We start from the raw sequence: 23,218 nt of genomic DNA, 5'->3' as shown, positions 1-23,218 counted from the left end.
GTAACCTCTCTTCTTGTGCAATAGGAACAGATTCAGGATTTAATTTAGAGTTGTAGCAGCCACACTCTTGGTTCTACATAGACACTGAGCCACAAATACAACCTCTTAAATTTAGGTGAACCCAGCATACAGAATCCACCCTGGCTTGGAGGTTGAAATCTGATCCAAGTGATTCTTGTATCATAATCCACAACAAGGCCTTTTAACAGCTACCACAATAACAGCAGAACAATTCACATCAAAAAGACAAATGAGGACTCATTAGATCTAGTAATGTTTTTCCCCGGGCACATTTGTCTGTACTGTGTGGTTCCCAATAATTACTGAGGACAGAGCTACAGACCCACAGGCAGCAGGGCCCAGGTCAAAACCTAAAGAGCTTCCCCTGCCTTTCCTCTGCTGCTGGCTCCTGTCTCCTGTCTACTCCTGGGTCTTGTCAAATCTTTGGCCCTTTGTTGGGCCCATATGAGCCTGCAATCAGCCCCAGTGAACCACCAAGTTTCCTGGGAAAACACCAACAGTATTTTGTGGGTGTGCTTGTGTGAGAGTTTGTGTCCACAGATGCGCGCACACACACACACACACACACAGACACATACGTATGCAAGTCTGTGATGGTTTTTCTGGGTAATAAACAAGAGCAGCTGATGTGAGGAAAAAACAAAACTGTGTGAGTGATACAATCCCGACACGTTTCACTGACACGTTATGTTTTAAAGGCCTTCCTTTGTTATGATCACCACTTACTGACTTTTTACTGACTGTGTTTTTTTTTTTTTTTTAATGTAGAACCTGCAGCTCCTGGGGGCCACAGCAATAGAGGACAAGCTCCAAGATAAGGTGCCTGAGACCATCGAGACACTGATGAAAGCTGATATCAAGATTTGGATCCTGACCGGAGACAAACAGGAAACAGCCATCAATATCGGTAAGACTCCGAGACAGTAAGATATGGTATTCGCTTTGATGTCACGCTGTTGTCAACATCATTGGTAGTAATACCAACAATGATACAAATTTTAAGTAACCTGCAGAGGAGCATTTGATTTGAATATGCTTTCTTTCACATAGAGGTCAAAAGTCACCACACCCTGATAGTTGGTATTCAGTGTGTTGCTGACCTGGAGGCATTAATCTGCATCTTCCACTTTAAGTGCAGTTTCAACACACACATTGCTTCCCTGTTATCCATATTGTTTAAATAAATCCTATTTTGAGGTTTGATGCAGGCTAGTAATACAGTTAGACTTGTGGAGCTGGGACCAGCAGACAGGCCTCCATGAGATCACACAGAGGAATTTTAAGGGGTAATGTGGTAATGAAGGGGAAAGAAAGCGAGAGAGAGATGGATGTGCACACAGCTTGGACACTCATGTGGTTATGTGGTGTGATAAGTATTGTGTGACAAGTATTCCAGTCAATCCTGTGGTCATCTTTCACCAAACAAGACAAACTACTGACAAGCTGAGTGCTTTTCTATCGTACATATCTTGCGAAAACATCTGTCACAGAATTCAAGATGATGTATGAGCACACTGCACTGACGTGAAACAAATAAAATGCTTATGTACACAAGTAGGCACCTCTCGCGTGTCTGGGCTTTAGCTTTGCAGATGTTATCAGAAAGGTGAATGACTAACTCTCGTCCACCAGCTCAGTTTATATTTGTATGCCTTAAATGACCCTGCTATTAAAGCTCTCTGATGTGGCTATTTGCCACACCTTGACTGCAGCCAACGTGGTAACACAGAGTTAAAAAAAAATAAAAGATATGAAATGTACCTCCATTTGTGGTTATACCTACAGTACCACTATGGCCTGACTGAATCAGCCCTTTGTGCCCAGTGCACCCAGATGTGAGGAGGCTCCACAGAAGTGCAGGCTCATTGGAAGTATTTTTACAGGTCATTTGACAGAGTTGCTCTGTAAAATCTCCTCTAAATATTGACTTTATTTTTTACTATTTTCCTCACTGAAAGGCGATCTCCTTTTCCAGGGTTAATGGTGCACTTTTTGCCACATTGGGCTGGTAAATTCAGCATTACATTGAGGTTGTTTTTTTTTTACATTTCAAGGTGACTTGAACCACCCAAATGTCACTCTTGGCACAGAATATTAGCCCTAAATGCAGTTGATGTTTATTTTTACATATTTATGATTTTTGAAGCATGGCAAGTCAGTTTGATCCGAAGCTGTAACTACTTCGTGTTTCAGTGCATCCGTAATCCTGAGCTATCATGACATAATGTATAGTACCTGCTCTGATACCATGTCTGGCTGCTTGATTAAAGAGCGGTGTGTGCTCTGGGACACCCTCCTAGTGCTGTGAGCTGTTTGTTAAAGGGAGTTGTATGTATGTAATGCTTAGGACAGGTCAGAGCCAGTTTTCAGTAAATGGAAAGAGCCTGCTGGTCAGCTTGTTAGGAAACTGCTCACGTTAGCAAGGTCGTCACAGATTAAGAGCACATAAACAGCACAGAGGGTGCATCATTTGCATTAGCAGAGACAAATAAAAGAATAAACACAACCACTTATCTGCTTGACCTCTATGTGACAAATATGGAGACATGAGTCCAGATTTCTGTGACATGAGCGTCACAGACACATGTCTTAGGTCATGAGGGGACAGTGTTTAGTTCTACCAGAGATGGAGAAAGGCCAGTAATTTGATTTTCTCTGGTGAAACAAAAAAGGGCAGTTTGACAGGCAAATTTGCTTAATGTAAACACATTAGACGGAAGGGCTGTGGCAGAAACCGACAAGGGGGAAGGGAGTTTAGACAGTTGAAATGGGGAGACATTTTCCACACCTTGGCCAATTTTTGGACGTTTGCACCTTTGTACTTAAGAAAACAGTCTGCCAGACCCCAGACCATAAACGTGTTTGGTTTTGACTCTGGAGGTGAAACCAACTCATTTCCTCATGCAAAGCCCCTTTTGTGTGTGTGTGTGCATAATTGGGTTTGACTCTTACTGTGTGTTTTTGTGTTTTTTGTTCATAATCTTATCTCGGTTTCACTCACAGAACCTGCCACCCATGTATTCACAACAAATGGGCTCTGCGGTAACCGCCTTAAAGAAACTAAAATCCCTTTCCAGACAGAAGCAAAGTGTTGAAGGCCACAAATATTCATGTGGTTGTGCCACAGATGGCAGCCTTTTCAGACATCCTCAGCACTGAACTGAAGTCTTCATTCTTGGTTCAAGGCACATTTCTCTTTTCCCCAGTGGGAGGCTCCCTCTACCGCTTTGCTGGTGACCCTGAGCATCTGTCCTAGCCAAAAGCTGTGGGGAACACTCCCACAGAGCCATGTTGGGTTGGTCAGAGTTGTAACTGCCTATTAAAACAGGAAACCGACAAACCCTTGTAAAAGGAAACTCATTAGTTTAGTGTCCTGAGATCTAGCATCTTAATTGGTATTCCTTAAAATGTTTTGCTGCATCCTGTAGCATCCTTTATTTATTAGATTTTTCTATACTTATGGGGACTGAAAACCAGGAGCACACTGGCTTTGCAGTTCAAATTTTATGAAAATGATGCAGCGTGAAGTTGAGTAAGTGTGTGCATGTGTGTGCACTCATGCATGTTGGGCCCCAAGCAGATGTCTTGTCACTGAACTAAAAGGGGTTATTGAAACTAAAGTACAGTAAACTACACAGTCATGTGGTAACTGAGTAGTAATGTTCTGCTAATGATCCACTTTTTTCAAATACAGTAAATTTGTCCTTTAAGATGTAGAATTTCACCCCCTTCCTTTTTTTGTTTACCTTTGCTGTAGGACATTCCTGCAAACTACTGACCAAGAACATGGGCATGCTTGTGATCAATGAAGAAACTCTTGATGTGAGTATTTAATATTACTGAGCTAACAACCAAACCAAAGCACACAAATCCCCCCCATTGTTGCACAATGTTTTATTAAGAGCATAATTTAATTTGTCCTTTTACAAGATAAAAATAAAAGTTACCTAATTGTCATTTGCGCCATGTATGCATCTTACACCTTTTTCAAAACAGTTTATCAGTAAAAATGTACAATCCATTCACAGTCTAATCCAGTGTGACCAGATATAGCTGCTACCCATTAATTGTAATTCTCATGTTCTCTCTGATTTTATGCCAGTGGCTGCTAAATTTATGGCTGAGGTACATCAACGTCAGAAACCAAGACAACTAATAATAACTCTTGGGGAATATTTGATTGTAAGAAATAAGATTCATTTATGATAATGGAAGATTTTAATCAGAATACAAGACCATAAACTAAGTTGATTAACAGTGTTGGTTCCTATTATATATGTTTCTATGAGTCAACATGGAAAATTTGTATCCACCTAAAACAAGTTAAAACATTTACTAAGAAATGTTTTCAAATTCTTGTTACTGATCTTAAGTGAAAAAATGTGGCATGAGGTCGTCCTTCAGTAAATTAATTCCTTGATCTCCTCACCCAGTCCCTCTCTCAAAACTGACAGGATGGGGCCACAGGGAGCCTTCCTCACACACAGCCATCACACTTTTCAAATCTGCCTTCGGCATCTTTAAGACTTCCAGCAGAGTAGTCTGTTGACCCCCTGGCAGGAGAGGCTTGTCTGTTGTTTCTGAAAGTGAAAAGGGCAAGTCCCTGCATTTTCAACAGGAGAGAGCTAAGCAGAGGGGCCACAAATGGAGAAGAAACTCAAATGGGTTTAGTTTGTCAGACAAGAAGGGTGGAAATGGTGAAAAGAAGTCTATAAAGGAGGGGAAAAGAGCAGGGGGGTGTTTGGGGGCGATGACGGACGGCCTTCATTCTGTCAGCCAGTCGTTAGGTATGATAAATGGGGTTGAGGTAGAAATTTGGGGTTGGTGCATTCATGAAACACACAAACGTATACTTTGAAATGTCAGCTCCTATTCTCCTGTGGTAGAGCAGATGCTTACATAAGGCAGTTTGCTAAAACACGAAGGGAGAAACCTCTCAAGACTGAGGAGGCCCAGCGAACACAGGGCCTGCTGCAAAAGAAAGTAGCTGGAGCATGCCTTTTCTCTTTGCTGTGTTTAGAAATGGTTATCAAGAGAAGACAAAAGTTTACACATCCCCTGTACTAAATCTTAGTTGAACTGAAATTCTCCAAATGAAATTCAGTCTCCAGGGTGGGATTAGGTTGTTTTGACCAGCCTTGTCTTCCGGTCAGTGTGTTTAATCATTTGGAGAACAAATGGCGCTAACAGTACTGGGCATTTGTATATTCATCTTTACAAAGTCCAGCCACAGAGAAATGGGGCTCATTACTTTCATTGTTTTCTATATGAACATTATTGTTTTTTTGTTGATTATTTAAAACATCAATAATATGAAACAGGTGGAAATTGGATTGGAGCAATATCATTGGTAGAGCTAACTTGCTGTAGTTTCACACTTGAGATGTAGGTCAGAAAAGTAACAAAAAGTTTGTGTCTGTACACTTCTTACTAAGGTGGAACATCCCCTTACTCGGTGCCTCCAAGTCAAAGACAGATGATGACATTACATCCATACAAATGTCCAGATTCCACATCATGAGTGTCACGTCCTGTTGGCCTATATCAACAACCGAGCTCAGTCTTTATAGGAAGCAATTGAGTATTTCTGAATGGACACCACATAACCATTCCAGAACCAAACACTAGCTAGTCACATAGGCTAAACTGGCCATTATAGCCATAACAAAGAGGCTTTAAGAGGAGACAAGAAGCATTAGTGCAAGAATTCCTCTGTGGAAATCGGGGAGAAATGGCTGTCCTACTTGAGAAAATGGTAAACTGTGCCTATCACAGCATGTGATTAATAGATTGTGCCTCAAACTAAATGAATTCTTTCTCATACATACAGTGTGTTATACCATCTTATACAAAACAGACATGCAGTCATACTGAGATATCATCTAGAATCACTCTGTTAATTGAGATAGAGAAGCTTTCATTGGTGGCTCTGTGGTTGAATGTGGATATTCCAGCCTTTTCCTACTCACTATCTTGCACTGTTTTATAGGCCCCTTCAGGGATGGCTAAGTCCTCACAGCTGCTTTCTGCTTCTGTCTTCTTGCTCAGAGTCTCTTGTCTGTTAATCCATCATCTCTGCATGTCTCTCACTCTCCTTCTCTCACTTTGTGAAACTTAAAGCCCCTCTCTCCAAATATTTCCTTTAAGCTGAGGTTTCAGAGTTTTGTTATGCCAAGCAAATGTTGTGCGATCCCCCGGTACAATCTGACTGCTTTGACATATCTGACCTCGACACAAGGCCGGACCCCTCCCTCCCCAGTCCGGTTAATGACCACTGTTTTTCAGTGACTGCAGCTGTTTGAGCATCTGCTTGGCACATTAGGTTTTTATACTCTGCATTGTATCTGTTTATTTAAAGTCATTTGAACCCCTTACCTTTTTTCATCCTGTTGGATTAGTTTAAGTTTAGAAAACTAACTTTTTTAAAACATTATCCAATAATGTCACATATATTGTGTATATTATGTATCAACTTGTTTGAACGTCATTAAAGATATGTTCATACACTGATTGAAATATTCAAACCAGGCACATCATTATGTAAAATGGAAATAATATGGATTCCTTATGCACGTTTCTGGACATAGACCCAAATTCAACTTAACATATTTAGCATTTAAAAAAAAAAAAAAAAAAAAGTGGGATCTCCACTAATCCACCACTGGCAGGCAGCTGACTGTTACTGTTTATAATACCACACCATTATATACAGTATTGTCTAGGTGCATTTAGGTAGATATTGCAAAGATATGCTTCTCTTATGTTTTCTGACTTTTGATACCAGGTGATTTTAATGTATTTTTACTTTTTTAATAGATAGATAGATAGATAGATAGAAATACTTTATTAATCTCAATCTGGGAAATTGCATTGTTTCAGCAGCGGTTCACACTCAATATCAAGCACACATACCAATAAATAGAATAGATAACCCACTAAAAATATAAAACAAATAAAAACACATTAAAAGTTAAAAACAAACCCAATACAATCAAGTACATATACATAATCACATGATGAATCAAACATATGCAAATCTATACAAAGCTGATTCAGTATACAATTACTGTCAATCCAGGAATCGTCTAATGCTCCAAGATGATGTGTTGTACAAATTAATGGAATAAGGCAGGAAAGATTTCCTATAACGTGCTTTACAGCAGCGAAGCTGTCTAAATCTTTTAGAGAAGGAGCTCCGCTGTCTAATGAAAATATATGTGTATTTTACATCCTTGTCCCTCAGAAAACGCGATCTGTACATGCAAATATTTTTTATTTCCTAATGGCATCCCAATCTGTGGGGAAGATAGTGGAATACTGAAAGCAATGATGATCTTGCCACTCCATCCATGCCATCCACATGCCCCTATGCAAGACAGTTAATCCTCTTGTCAGTCTCAAATTTATGCCTTTCATCATCATTCATCATTATAGCTGTATACTGTATATTGTATAAGCAAACAGGATCCATTCACAGAACTGGAACTGAACTTTTTTCACCTCATATCCATGGTCTGACAGCAAGAAGCATGTGAAAAATAATAAATATCCAAAATATCAGTTGCAGCTGTTCTGCATTAGTTTGAGATTGGCAATAGCAGTGGACAGATCTGTTTTACACTTACAGAAATGATAGACTAGATCAGTATTAGGGTCCATAATCTCTAAGTTGAGATGAAGGAACTTTAGCTGTCAAGAAATATGAATGCTCCTGTGGAGTGTTTAGTGTGACTTGGAAGCAAATCTATGTAACCACTGCTCAAATGTTTCATTCTTGAACATATATTAATATATACACAAAGGAAGACCAGAGTTGGTGTCCGAGGTTTGGGTCAGCCGGGCACTCGGCCCTGGCCACTGCCCAAAACACAGTGCACTGGCCCCCTGCGGCCTCTCTAACAGGAGGCAGGCCCACCGAAGAGTGGCTCCACGTTTTGGTTTCCGGCGAAGCCCAACCAGGCCCCATGAGTATAGGCCTGGCCACCAGGGTGTGGCCCCGGTGACCCCATACCGGGCGTGGTAAACCTGAGCCTTGATTTTTTTCTCGTCATAAGAGGCCTATGAACCGCCCCCTGTCTGGTCTGTCACCCAGAACCTGTTTGCTATGAGAGACCCTACCAGGGACATATAGCCCTCGACAACATAGCTCCTGGGATCATTCAGGCACTCAGACCCCTCCACCACGTTAAGGTGCCAGTTCCAGGGGAGGTATTCCGGGCATGTCCCTCCGGGAGAAGGCCTCGGGGCAGACCCAGGACACGTTGGAGAGACTATGTCTCCCGGCTGGCCTGAGAATGCCTTGGGGCTCCTCCTAAGGAGCTAGAGGAGGTGTGTGGGGAGAGGGAAGTCTGGGAGGCTCTGCTCAGGCTACACCCCCCGCGACCCTGTCTCGGATAAAGCGGACAAAGATGGATGGATGGATGGACAAAGGAAGACCTTTGTTGTACGTCTTGCTATAGATGTACATTGTAGAGGGAGTTTTACTGTGTTCATTGGCATCATTCTGTTTGTCCATCTGTCACATTCCTCTGAAATGTTTCTGTTGAAATTATTTTCTTATACTGTCACTTTAGTGAACTGTTCAATCATATAAAAAAAACTTTGGTTTACAAACATTATTAATCTGTTATTGTTTTAGGTGTTTTGTGCACTTAATTCATTTTGCTTGTGTAACTAATGGTGTTATTGTTAATATTTTTGAGCTGTTAACAAATCTACTTGTGCTTTTAAAATAAAATTATTGGAAAAAACAAACCATCTTAAATAATTGTACTGAGTTATAATCAGCTTGTACAGTAGATTCTTGAAACCTTCATTTTAAAAAAACCCAAACCAGATCAAATATAGCTAATGTATAACTGCAGATATCCTCTAACACTGTAGTATAGTTTTGACATTATACTAATTAAACTGACATTTACTTAATGTTTTCCATCATACAGAATACAAGGGAAATGCTCAGCCACCACTGTGGACTGCTGGGAGATGCCCTATACAAGGAGAATGACTTTGCTCTCATTATTGACGGGAAGACTCTGAAATATGCCCTTACATTTGGAGTGCGACAGTACTTTCTGGACCTCGCCTTGTCCTGTAAAGCTGTCATATGCTGCAGGTAAGAATTACCCATGAAACAGTAAAATAAACCCAAAATAATCAGTCCACTGACCAAGAAAGAAGGAAGACAATGTTTTTGTTGTCTTCTGAATCTTTTTGTACACTTTAAAAACGGTACACAAAATAAAGTATTCCAATTAAATTGTGTTAAAATACTACTGAACACTATTCAGAAGGCGCAGTCGGTTTCAATTGTATGTTTAAATGTAGTAGATCAAAAAAGAACATAGAGGTAGAAAATCAATAATTGCATATTATGTATCAATTTTTCACATTGATATTGTTTGGTTTTTCTGACAACCAAATTTCCTTGTAATCAGTTTTTCTAAACAAGATGCACTTAGACTATTAAACTGTGATAACTGGACATCATTGACCTCCTTATAGTGCAATGAGGAAATTATGAATTCATTTGAAACAACAAATTAATTGCCCATCTCACAATCCCAGAACCCAATCTAATGTTATCACATTGCTTATTTTGTTAGCTCAACAGTCTAAACCCCAACGATGTTCATTTTACGATGATATAAATCAGAGAAAAGCAGCCTGTCCTCATGACGGAGCTGTAAAAGTAATGTTTGGTAAAGTAAAAGCTCTGTGGTTGAACTACAAAGTATAACATCGTTGCCATAAAAGTCACTGAGGATTTTTATGGCAGAAGTTTTAAAAGTGTGATAGTTATAAATTTACAAGGCAACTTTCATCATTATCAAAGTACACTTTTGACCTGCGCAGGCCACAAAAATAATAGGAAGTGCTTAAGTACTCAAGCAACCACGGCGGGGTCTGGGACCAGAAATCAGCACCATGCTTTCTGAACAACAGCCAACCTTCAGGTGCCACGCTGTGACTCATGCGTTACATCAAATCTGTATTTATTTTTCTCCTCCCTCTACCTGCCTTTGCCTTGTGTGCACTCTGTGGGCGTTAAGAGACACCAGGAGATGAATGAGGCCTCCTAAACCGCAGAGAACATAAACATTAACAGTTTCACAGCCAAAGACGGATATGGAGGTTACACTGTCATCTCTGGAGACTGTCTATAACGTACACTACCTCCATTTTAGTGCACAAACAGCAGACTCCTGTGTGGGAGGCTGCCAGTTTTGCTGTCACAGGAGCCATAAAGTCAAATTTGAAGTTTTTTAAAGGAGGAGTTATATCACCTAATGATTAACTTTACTTAATGGACCCAGTATGTATATATATATATATAAACTGTATAGTACAGGTCTCTATTTATAAATACTATACTCTTATTTATTGTTTTTTTTATCTTTCCTAATGCACATTCCCTTGCTTGTTGACATGTATGTACACATTGAGAGCTGCTGAACTGTTCCAGAGTCAAATTCCTCGTGTGTCTGACACACCTGGCCAGTAAAGCTGATTCTGATTCTTCTAAATGGAAATTACCTGTGTTTCATCAGTATCAGCTTTATCTGTTTTTACTTTGACATTAAAGGGCCTTTTCCTTTTAAGCAATGTCAGAAAAGCCAATTAAACCTACTTTGGTTTAGTGTTATAAGACTAAAAACATGAAAACTTACAAGGGAACAGACATAATAATCCCCCTATAGACATGGTTTCACCCAGGCCTCGCTTCACCTCATCCAACCAGCAGCATTTACTAGTGCAGCAAAAGAGACTTGATCCCTCACTGGCTTCCCACCACTAAACAGTGTCTGTTATGTCTGATGGGGATTAAATACAATCTCTGCAAGTGCTCTCTGGGGTGTTTTTTTTTTTTTGATGGTACAAAATGCCCCAAATTTTCTTTTTAGGGTGTTCACATAGTTTGGTATGATTGTCTTTATGCTTCTCCAAAGTTAAAGAAGAGCTTCAGGCTTTGCAAAGTGCTGATCTTAAAACTTCTTTAGAATTGATATTATTTTATGCGCTCCCCAGTTATTCTGTCCAATACTTGAGCAGTAGGAAATAGAACTTCCCAGAAGGTGCATTCTTGAGTGATACATATCTTGCGTCTACTCTCCATAATAATGTACTGTATATGTATGTCTTGCCTCGTCCTTTCCCATGTACACTGTACTGCATTACTCACTGCTGTAGCACCAGTTTCACCAAGACGGATTTCTCCTCATTAACTGCACACATTGATTAACGCAATTCCTGTTTCTGCTTTCATTACATTTCCTCTATATAATATTCCATATGCTTCTGCCCCATTTTAGAGTATCTCCTCTTCAGAAATCAGAGGTGGTGGAGATGGTAAAGAAACAGGTTAAAGTGATCACGCTGGCAATTGGTGACGGCGCTAATGATGTGGGAATGATCCAGACAGCCCATGTTGGTGTGGGAGTCTCTGGCAACGAGGGCCTTCAGGCAGCAAACTCCTCTGACTACTCTATTGCCCAGGTGAGCAGGAAGGCAGGGGCCTATACCAAGTGAACACAAAACAACACTTTGGTTGAAGTATGAGGTTTTCATATTTGAAGTGTGAACTTTGACAGCTTTGCATAACATTAGGTGAGCAGGAAGGCAGGGGCCTATAAGAAGTGAACACAAAACAACACTTTGATTGAAGTATGAGGTTTTCATATTTATAGTTGGAAATGTCAGAGAGTGCTAGAGAAAGTAATGCCAGTACACGCAAGTCTCACAGTTTGATTGACAGCAAATAATATTCAAACTATATTAACAGAAGACAATTCTCAAGACTTAAGCAAAACAATTAAATTATGTAAAATCAAGATTTGTAAAATTTCACCTAAGCTAAAGTATGTATATAATGTCAACAATTTTTTTTTTTTTTTGCTTTTGTGTTTAAAATGTGGTTTTCACTTGATGAGAATACTGTATGCTTACTGTGAAGCTGCAGGTGCATGCACTCAGGTTAGCTGCAATCCTCTGATACCCATGCCCATTTCTGTCTTTTGGTTAAGTCAGATTCTATAAGCTGTCAGTCCTCTCATTGTCTTCTCAAGTGTAATATGTGTTACTGATAGCTTGGTGCATTGTTCTTAATAACAAAAGATCTTATGTCAACCGGGGCATTAGCTTGTAAAGGGAAGTAGAACACCTGTAAAACAGGCATCAGCTGACACCCAACTCCTAAGAGAACTATTCAGAAACAGATCCCAGCAAAACGCTACATAAATACATACTTATGTCCTAGCAACCAGTTTGTTTGAATCTTTGTTTTGCAATGCAATACTGGTAGGACACAAAAGCTGCAGAGTTCCTGGAGTATGGTTTTTTGTCTACACAGCATGGCATACAGAACATCATGTTTCTGTTACAGCCACGGGGCTTGAGAGTATAGGAAACCAATAGTTGACTGGAACACAGTACACTCTCTGTACTGCAGTATGCAGTTTCCATTCAAGAGATTTGGGTTTGTCTTAAGTGCCCCCTTCAGTTCACACGACATGTAGAAACCAAATGTCTTTCAAAGACAGGTGGCCCCTTATAACATTTAGGTTGTGTCCCATATCAAATTAAATTATACTTCCAGACTTTCCAGTGGTATTTTCCATATTTTAGTGTAACGGTACATTAACTGTAATTTGCAGACTGCAATGTGAAATCAATCCTAGGAAGTTGTATATCTTGTTTTTACGTTCCAGGAAAGATATTTACATTAATGTTCTAGCGTATCAGATGAGCTCCTTCCTGTTGTAGGTGATTAGGCAGCTACTAGTTTTTAAGATTTAATGCTTGAAAGCTCAGACTTATCTATTGAAGTAAGTGGAGATTGAAGGAGGCTTTGGGACGAGGCACCTCTGCTGTTCATCTGTCATCGGCTCAAGTCTGTGTTAACTGATGTGTGATCCAACCATTCGAGGGGTCAGACAAACTGGGGGCAACCACTGTGCTTTTATGTCACTAAGGAATACTGCAGTGCTATTGAAAGACAAGCAAGACTTTCAAATAAACATAATTATGTTTCTCTCAATAATGTAAGTTTAATTTTACTCCTCCTGTCTTCTACTCTGCTCACTATAGGCCGTAAATGGCAGTATACTTATGAAGCCATTTAACTATTATGCTGAGACCAATATCTCTATATGAGCTATAAGTTTGGTCTTATAATATTTGACTAGACATTTCTGGAATGTGTTTGTGAGATCTTTGGCTGCAATGCCTCATCAGTCTTATAACTCACTTTGCTGGGGGATAACAAAAGACTCCTGTTCACTTTAATCTTCAAGTTCCTGTAACTGCTTTAGTGTTCTATTGCTGATCTCTAATTATGAGAAACCAGTGGAAAATGTACAATACTCAGACTTCTGCTATTCATCTGTCTTGATGATTTCCTCCATTTACTTCCCTCCCACACAGTTCAAATACTTGAAGAATCTGCTGCTTGTCCATGGAGCCTGGAATTACAACCGCGTAGCCAAGTGTATCCTGTACTGCTTCTACAAGAATATCGTCCTCTACATCATTGAGGTAACTCTCACGCAGTGACTCTCTACTGATGATGAAAGTTATGCAGTGAACCAGATCTGAATGCAGAGCTTTGAGATTTTTCCTCAAGACTTGATTGTGTAAAAGCAAAGCTCCCTTGTTAGACTTTCCAGGTTCCATTTCTGTTGACTGGCCATGTAAGGGGTTTTTCCATTAAGGAACCTACCGAAATACGTTGCGCTGAGTGACGCTCATCACGGGTTCTGTTTTGTTTCCACTACGATGTGTCTGCTTTAGAGGTTCGTTCTGGGAACTAAATTTCAGCACCCCTCAGGCTGTAGTACTAAAATCAAGTACCAGGTACGTGAAGGGGTGTGTGTGTGCGCAGAGCAGTCGCCAGTGATTAGTTAAATGTCTGAGTGTTCACACCTCAAGCATTAGCATTATAAGCACCATGTGTAAACACACAGTTGACTGTGTGTGTGACAAGGGAGCAGCCCTTCCCTCCTCTAAACAGACTGGCACAGAGAAAATACAGTGGAAAAACAAAGCAGGATGTTCTGCGTCAACTCTGGAGGCTATGCTTGGTGATGGTTAAGGGAAGTACGAGGTATACAACTCGCCAAGTTCCGATAGTGGAAACGCAGCATAACTACCTGCTGGTTTGTGTGATTCCTGCATGAAAGGTTTAAGTCTTGACATACCTGGGCAGGGGGATGCACCGATAGGTACACGCACACAGTAATGAAGGGAAAACTATCCCAATTTAAGTGAAACTCTGTCTTTATGAAATCCATGCCAGTTATTGGCTCCTTAGAACAATCAACACAGTTCAGTAGTGATGTTTCCCATTTCTTTTTTGCTCTAGGATTACACGATATTAATTTTTACCATTTTATACATTGACACACTAAAAATAAAAACCAGAATGATTGTCTACAGCGGACTGATGTAATTATCAAGCCTTATCTCAGTATCAGTATTTAACTGTTCCTAAAATATTGACGATCACAGACGTTATCTCCTGATTGCTCCCTTCAGTTGGTTTTCATTTGTTTTGCTAGATCATCTTTTTAAAAAGCAAATGTTCCAAAGTGTTTATATCTCACAATTTGACAGGTTTTGGCAAATTAATTGATTCAGATGTGTAAAAACTGAGAATTGCCATATTTACAGAGAAAAGTTTTGTCAAGATTAATTTAAATGGAGAGACAATAACATTGAATTTGTCCTTAGGCCTATAATTATTAAAGTCACATTATACTGCTTGTGATGGAAACTAAATAATGAATACTGAATGTTGTTCATAGCCACCCAGCCCCAACTCTCCTTGTACATCAATAGATGATGTTTGGGAAGGTTCGCACACACGCTGCTTCCTGCACTGGTCTGTTGGTGTGCGGTGGGTTTGAAGGCATTTGACAGATACCAGACCTAGTACTGATTGCAGGTTCAGAGCTTATAACCAAGACTGACCAGACAGGTTAAGTGCTTCCTATCAGCAGCAGCTTTATCACAGGGAGTGCTCAGATGTTTTGATCACTCCATCCACTTGTCTGACAGAAGCAACAACTTTGGATTTGTATCTTCTCAGTGTCTCTTCATCTGAAGTCACTGCTGAGTGTTTGATCACACTGTATCCCACACTACATGTGAGGACGTTTGTACTGTACTATACTGTATGTAGGCTACTTACCTTGCAAATTTGGAGCCATGTGTTCATAAGTACCAGTCCTGCTCTTAAAGGAAGGTTGAATGCCAGTGCGTTACTCCAGTACCTAGAAAGTAAGTTAGGAAGGAACTATTTTGCCCAGTGTGGAAAAAAAAGTTTTTAAAAAAATTACATAAGCACTTAAGAAACTGTTTTCCCCACTCTCCACACTTCCTGGGGGGGGGGGGTTCAATACCCATAGAGAGCAAAAGATTTACACTGTTCCTTTGTCTTTGCTTTGTCAAAGAGAGACAAACACAGTGAATGCTCCCTGGTCAAACTCTGCAGCGCCAAGGACCAGCCACATTTTTAAAGTATTATTCATCACAGAACCTGTCAGGGAAATATGAACACTTTAAAATTCTTTTTTTGTACATCCCCTTTCTCTGACGTACTTGACCTCTGATCTGCTTTTCCATCATCATTCTCATTTATGTGCCATGGAAAATCAGTAGACTACCTTTTGACATTCCAGCATGTCTGCTTCGTGCTTATTGTGACCGCAGCACTCAGCTGTTTAATCATGCTGCCTTTTCTCAAATGAGATAAATACAAGTTACATATCCAAGTTCAAAATAAAATTCAGTTTGAAGATAATTCAATTTTTAGTAGTTTAAAACATTAGATATGACATTTCATTTGTGCGTGAATGCAGAATTTTTGTCATTTGTGTGTTTTCAGTGGGTAATTTTTTCAGGGTTTCACTCAGAATGTACTTTTTCAGTCCAAAAGATGTGGCACAGATGTGTCTTTTACTCTCATTTTTACTCTGCCTTTCCTGGGTATTCTAAGTGGACCCACATGCTACTATCTCATCAGAACCTGGTCAAAATTCCTCTTAACATTGTTTATCCGATCTTTCTGTGTCCAACTGCAGCTCCTCTTTAAAACATGCCAGGTCTCTTTTCAAAGCAGGTCTTTTCCTACAAGTGGAACATAACATCTATTGCTCTCTCTGCAGGGCGAACTTCTTTTCAGCACATCTTTTGTTGCTCTGTGAAAACATAACTCCCCCTCCCCCCGTGCTACGCTCCTTCAGGGGATTGAAGTAGATAATTGGACATTTCTTCACTGTTTGGCTGCTTCAATATTTTAAATGTCCCTCTTTTGTAAGACCCTGACATCTAACACACCAGCAACCCCAGGGTATGGCTAAAAGCTGCATTTGTTGCACTAATAGGTTTACTTTTGTGCTTGCATGTTTTTCTCGTTGACTTCCAGGCTGCCTTGCATGGAAAGAATCAGCGATGTTGACGGGAATTTTAACTTTTTGTTCGTGGCCCCGTTGTCCTGTACAGTGTGTGTTACAATTTGAATGTCAGGTCTGGGGGGGCTCTGTGTTTAGGCCCCAGCTCCTCCTCTTTCACTGAGTTTTTGGTTCCTTTTAAGAGGCATGGAGTAGGAGGGTAAAGGATTCTGTGTCCATTGAGGAACATGTGAATTTGAGCTCAGCTTAGTCCGAGGCTCTTGGAATAGTTGTGTGGTCATTCAAGATTTTCTGTTATTCACTTGGGGTTAGTTTTTCAGTCAGAAACTAGGGTTGTCACTCCAGTGGATGATTGACTGACAGTGTTTCTTCTGGTTTTCACAAAGTTGTTGAGTATGGTTGGTATTCTTACTGCTCATCAGTTAGAGAGCATTTCAAGCACAGTCACAGCTTGACTTTCTAGCTAATTAAAAAAGTAGCTGTGATTAATCAGATATGTTTATCAATGTGGCTTAGGTTTGTGCAAAATACCTAACTTTGACTTGGTTACAAATTTCACTGTTAACCAAAGAATAGGAGTGAAAAGCACTGGATTCAACCACATTCAAGCTAAGAGACCATTTGCTAAAAAAAGCCTTAGCAACTCAGTTCAAATGGGCGATCCAGCTGGCCACTCATGTTTGATTGACACATTTCCAGGGTGCTACCAAGGGGCTTGATGGACAAGTGTTATTTATGAGGCAATTACATGAAAGCTCATTGACTGTGGCTCAGTGTAGTTAAGGAAGCCTGAGAGTTGCAGAGCAAAGCTGGCCGACCAGTAGCGCTGTGAATTAAACCACAGAGGTCGTGCCTGGCATTGTAATACAGCTTGTGTGTGGCTCCACATATTTCCAGCATATTTATCAGCTCCTTCTTTGTATCGTCTCTTTATTCTTTACTTGCTTTGTCTGAATTTCATTAGCAGTTCTGCAGTACTAAACTTAAGAGATTATCAGTTCTCACATTGGTGATGACAAATGTCATGCCCCCCCACCCACCCCCTCCAGCCCATAGCTACTTCTAGACAAGGCCTACAGAGCCGTGGAGCAGTCTGTGAATCAATGATTTTTGATTCAATGATGAATATGCAACAAGTCTTCTTATTGGCTGGGGGCTGCCCAATCCCCCTTTTCTCACCTCTCGTTTCCCTCTTTTACTGTTTTTCATGATGTGCAGTCAGGGAGAGAGGCCAGCCACGCCCCTCCGCTGAGTGGCCCTCAATGAGGAGAAGAAAAGGGGAAGAAAAATCCTGCCTGGTACTTCCCCTAATGAGCAAATCAATGCATCTGTCCCTCAAGAGATGGGAGAGGGAGAAAGAGAGAGGCTATTGGGACCCCAAGGACCAGGCCAAAACACTCGCACAGAAGCAGTTACCACATGCTATGAATAGGAGCCTTTTATAACTTAGCACAACAATATATCAGCCCAGAGCCTCTCATTGAGCAGCTGAAATTAATTCAGCAGTTTGACCTACTCGCTAGCCTCTCGTTACCATTACTTGCTAATGGGTGAACTTGCCTCATGGCTTGGGCTTCTTCTAAATGTATTTCTAAGCAAGCCAAAACCTGAAACACTAACTGCTGTTCTTGCACGTCCAACAGATGTACTGTACTGTTTTATGGATACAGAGCCATGTGGTCAACTAATGCTGTGCTAGTCAAGTGCACTTTGCAAGGGGAAAAAATAAAAAAGGGGCCTTCATGCTCTGAAAGATGTCTCAGAACAGACTGTTTCATTAATGTACATGACTGAGCACAAAGATCAATGACCTAAACTCCTTCAGTGTGAACAAACCATATTACACCTCAGGTACAGTGTTATAGGCATGGTTGGTAGATTGGTGTGGCGGGGGGAGCAAATGGGGCCCTCAATCTGAGAATAAATTTTAGCCATGGCCACACGGCATCCCTGATGTTGCCTTGGCAGATTTGGCACAATCAGCAGCTCATTCTAAACCTTGAAATGTCAAACTGAAACACTGAGGCGCAATGTCTGATTCTCTGTCAGTATGGAAGCAGTTTTCAAATTGTACGTGCAGGTTTCCTTGAGTATTTGTCAGAAAATTTGCTTTATAACAACAAAAAATTCACTTGTGCCATTTTTCCTACTAGATATTGTATCTGTTACTCACATATTCAAACTGTCCTGATCTCAGTTTTGTTCAGATAAGTATGACTAATCAAATCAATCTCCACCAGCATATGGTTTACATTACCTCCTTTTCCTGACACAATATGTCAATGTCAGCATTATTCAGAGTCCCATAGTCCTGACTCTGCCACAATAACTAACCTCGGTTGTCACCCGCATGTCTTCAAGTAGATCATGAAGGGAACCAGTAGGCTTGATATATGTTTGTAGGGAATCCTGTGAAGAACCCAGGGGACAATTTGTATCACAGAAATGATATCTGGAGGTCTTGGCTTTCCCACGTTCACTTTTTTAAAAAAAATTCACCCTGTTTGGCCCCTCTTCCTTTCCTGTGTTTTAAATCTGACTAAGTTAGACTAATGACATGCTGATCACAGGTCAGCACTGCAAACAAACCCATGTGAGCTTTAGGATCATTGAGTTAAGTTGGCAGGAAACGTTTATTTTTTTCTTTACTTTCCTGTTTTACTCCCTGAACGGGAGTTGCAGTAATTTTACAGATGAATTAGCAGAAGCCTTTTCTGTCAATGATCTGTTCATACTCATGATGGATCTTGCAGTCTTAATCTGAGGTGTCTGTTGTCATTACGCAGTGAAGAATGTAGTGTGATGACAAACTGATTGTTAGTTTGTAGACATATTGAGTCTGTGTCAGATCTGATAATGGTAAACACTCACTCTCACTATTACTAATGGAAAGACTATACAGAAAGGGTGATTAGAAAGACTGCAGAGATTTAGTAGTTTTCATCATCTTGTTTGAGTGAAGCCAACAGTTTCAAACTCACGACTAAGTGGGTACCTGATTAAAATAGTAATGTTAAAGGGAGTATCTTTTATGCTTGTATTTTAAATTGATTAACACCTACAGAAAAACTGTGTTATATCATTATATTTCAATGCTTTGTATCTTTTGTTTTGTTTTGTTTTTTATTTTTTACTATTCTTACCTGTTCTTTGTGTAATTTTTTCCCCCTTAGATCTGGTTTGCTTTTGTCAATGGCTTCTCAGGTCAGATTCTGTTTGAACGCTGGTGCATCGGCTTGTACAACGTGGTGAGTGTTAATAACATTTACCCTCTAAAGAGCCCACTTTAGTCCTTTACCCCAGTGACACAAAACTGATTTGTCATGGTGCCCCAACCTGATTCCTTTATTGTGTGGCTATGTCATTAACATTCTGAAAATTTTCACCTTTATTTATGACCTGCTGTCAAATCCATATTCCCTTTGTGGCCTAAACTATGTCCTGAATGTGAATGAACAACAGCTTTATTATACCTGAAGAGTGTAGTTAGCAAGTGCAGCTACGTTTGAACGATAAAAGAATAGGAAGACTGGAACAGTAACGGAGCTGGCTGCTGATGTAGGGAGTCCCACTGGGGTTTATAATGGGACCACTCCTAATGAACTCATATTTCAAACCTGCCATGAATTCAGTTGAAGAGAAAAGTATGCATCTGCAAGTTATACCATGCTGCTAAGTCCACACGGAGTTGACATGTAACTTTAAACTGTTTATTAAAATCAACTCAATTCAATAAACAAAAATGAATGAGAGAAGTGTGAAGTAAAATTTCCACACATTCTTGATCGCCCTCAAATGGATGTAATTTATGGGAGGGACAAGCTGTCAAGTGAGAAAGATGTTTCCACAGTTTTTATTCTTGTATTAATTGCATAATTGCATAATAAACCACCACCCCTTAGAACCAGTACTTTTCTGGGGGATGGGAAGAGGGTTCAGTCTTTCATTTTATCCAGAAACTGGAGGAATTCCTGACTCTGTGGGAGTCTGTCAGAGGCAGTGGGCTGAATCTGCCGTTCAATAGAGATCGTCCTGGCTCTGAATAAGAAGGGAGCCCAGTGGAGCATGCCCTGTGGCCCACTGATCCTGAAGCCTCAGACTCCCACTCCAGATGGGCCTGCAGGGAACTGTCTCACAAACCGACTGGCCTGCTGAGCCCTCCCAGCCACACAACACCATCACACCTCTCTCAGCAGCTGCTACGCAGAACAACATTACGACACCACTAGGAAATTACACGTTAGCAGGCGTAAATACCTAGTTTTTAGTGAAGAGCATCACAGATGTGAACATGCGTGAAATATCAAAAATAAAACACCCTTAAATCTTTTAAGGTTAATGGTTTTTAGTGATGTAAAATAAAGAATGGAGCAAAGTTTTCTTCAAGTAACATACGGAGATGGTGGCTATACTAAAGCCATAGATCTACCATAAGTTTGCAAAGTGCAAGATTTGTTGTCTCAAACGATTATTTGTTCTCAGTTTGAAAAGAAATCCATATTTTCATCCTTTTTTTAAAAAATTTTAAGACAGGAGCAGTTCAGTTTATATCCACTGTACATTTGGCAGCGGGAATGACCAAGACCGCCAAATTCTAGAGGACAGTAATTTTAATATTTTTACTTTGGAGGTTTAGCTCTTTACATGAATCGTTCATGTTTGCTTCATTTGTTGGAAGCGTCCCTATTAATGTCATCACTTTAAATCATCTGAATGAATCTGATATTTGCATGGATTTTTTTCTCCTCCAGATCTTCACCGCTCTGCCTCCTCTCACTCTGGGAATATTTGAGCGCTCCTGCAGGAAAGAGAACATGCTAAAATACCCTGAGCTCTACAAAACCTCCCAGAATGCCATGGGTTTTAATACCAAGGTAACCTTAGTCTCTGTCATGTTCTTATGTGCATATTAACTATTTCATTTGTATACAACCAGATTTAAATAATATAGCATTACTTAGTATTTTCCTATTTGGCTATTTTGTTCTGTAGCAATGACCCAGGTTTTACTTACATGCTGTATGTCATTTAATCGCCTTTGGAAGATGATTTCATTTTCGACTTACTGAAATGGGAGTATTTCTCTTTTTGGTACAGTTCATCCTGTATTAAGTGCTGACAAACATTGTGTCATGTAAAACTGAGAATTGCATAGAAGACAAAAGGTCAGATCTTCTAGTTATTACCACCAATTAACATGACATGAAATGCTCTTGTCCTGTTGTTGTGAGGGACCGATGCCTCTCCCATCTAAATGACCTGCCAGCCATAGTCAGGAGGTCTCCAGTTGTAGCCTGGTTTGACCTATTCTGTCTGGTTGCTGGGGCTGCCTGTTAGCTTTCTCCTGCTGGTAATAAAGACGTCTCCTCCTTTCTCCATGCTGAGTCACAGAATCCTGGAACCTCCTCACAGGCGTGGTGACCTGGTAAGAACAGCATGAACGTGGATTAAAGACGGATTGGCCGTGGCAATTAGGGGCATGGGAGGTCAGATGGCTTTGGGGGATGCATCAGGAAGAAGGAAACAGAGAGTGTGCTGTCATTGTGTGACAGCATTTGTTGTGGAAAATTATGCAATTTGTTTAAGTGAAGGAGTTTATTCTTAGAGCAAGGTTGGCAGAGTGATGGTAGAGTTTCCATCTTCAGTTTCACTGAACTACTATTGCTCACATCTGTAAAGGCTCACAGTTTTCTGTTTGGCCGGGTTTATTAGTCACCAGGAGACAGCTAGCCCATTTAACATACCTGAGGTATTAAAATCAGATCCTCCAAACTCCTCAGTATTCCCTGGAATCACATTTTTCAGACTCTGCTGTCTCAATCTGAAATTATTAGTCAATTGGCAGAAAATGAGTTGGTGTCTAATTTGATAATTGAGCAGTTGTTTTTGTTTTGTCTTTTTTTTTTTAAGCTAAAAGGTCAAACATGGTCTGAATCCAGCGTCTCAAATGTGAAGACTTGATGCATTACTTTGTCATATGTGGCTGAATATCTTGCTATAGTGTTGCTAGAATAAAATTAGCTATTTGAATACATATATAACAGGCATTTTTTTTAAAAATGCTTTTTTTACATTTTATAGCCAAAACAAATGGACAGACTAGCCTAAAATAAAAACAAATTATTAGTTGCAGCTCTGCTAATATAACACCTGTTTTACTGACTGCAGAAAGAATGTATATGATTAAGTTGCTCGTAGAGGTAAACTATGAAAAACATCTGGAACTGTAAACCAACACTTGATTAATGAAGTGTCTCTGGGTCATTAAGCCAGTTAATGTAAGTAGATCCACTACTTGTTATGGCCTGGATTGTTTTTCTTAATTAAAGAAACCTGAAGAGGTGCAGATTATTTGGTGGCAAAACAGACATTCTAGAGACATAAAAGTGCCATTTGCTGTCTGTAGTTTCTTTTTAACAAGTGTTGACAGCATCACATATTTAGGGTTAGGGTTTAATTCCACTGTAAATCAGAGAGCTATTTATCCTCACAACTTCTGGTTTAATTGTCCAAAATTGTAATTAAATTCTGTCGTAGGGTGTGTTTTTTTCCTTCATTAACTTTTTTTGAAGACTTCATTCATTTTTTCATGCCAAAAAAGCTTCACAAAAGTAAGTGTCTGATAGTTAGAAGCAAATGAACTTCAATTTTGTTTAGGCCACATTTTCCAAAACCCATACATGATGACTCGGTCAGGTCTGCAGGTTGTTTTTGCTGGCTTGTCCGCTCTTTTCCCGAGATATTTTCCTTGCAGCTGGCCCAAGGCAAGGTGAGAAAATCCAGCAGGA

At 40.1% G+C, this 23,218-nt stretch overlaps 1 protein-coding gene across 4 annotated transcripts in view; it reads left to right on the top strand.

The window, feature by feature from the left end:
• Nucleotides 1–23,218, top strand: part of atp8a1 (ATPase phospholipid transporting 8A1) — a 98,209-nt gene that overhangs the window by 57,385 nt on the left and 17,606 nt on the right. For all 4 annotated transcript variants that reach the window (XM_020620640.1, XM_020620637.1, XM_020620639.1 and 1 more), the window contains 7 exons: nucleotides 790–928; nucleotides 3,779–3,843; nucleotides 8,964–9,136; nucleotides 11,334–11,517; nucleotides 13,444–13,554; nucleotides 19,604–19,678; nucleotides 21,182–21,304. In XM_020620640.1, coding sequence (XP_020476296.1) covers nucleotides 790–928; nucleotides 3,779–3,843; nucleotides 8,964–9,136; nucleotides 11,334–11,517; nucleotides 13,444–13,554; nucleotides 19,604–19,678; nucleotides 21,182–21,304 — 870 coding nt within the window. The remainder of the gene's footprint in view (nucleotides 1–789; nucleotides 929–3,778; nucleotides 3,844–8,963; nucleotides 9,137–11,333; nucleotides 11,518–13,443; nucleotides 13,555–19,603; nucleotides 19,679–21,181; nucleotides 21,305–23,218) is intronic.

The sequence above is a fragment of the Monopterus albus genome, unplaced genomic scaffold (assembly GCF_001952655.1).
Source record: "Monopterus albus unplaced genomic scaffold, M_albus_1.0 scaffold244.1, whole genome shotgun sequence".
NCBI classification, from domain to species: Eukaryota; Metazoa; Chordata; class Actinopteri; order Synbranchiformes; family Synbranchidae; genus Monopterus; species Monopterus albus.
Note: the sequence above shows the minus strand (reverse complement) of the source record. Positions and strands in the feature narration are given on the sequence as shown.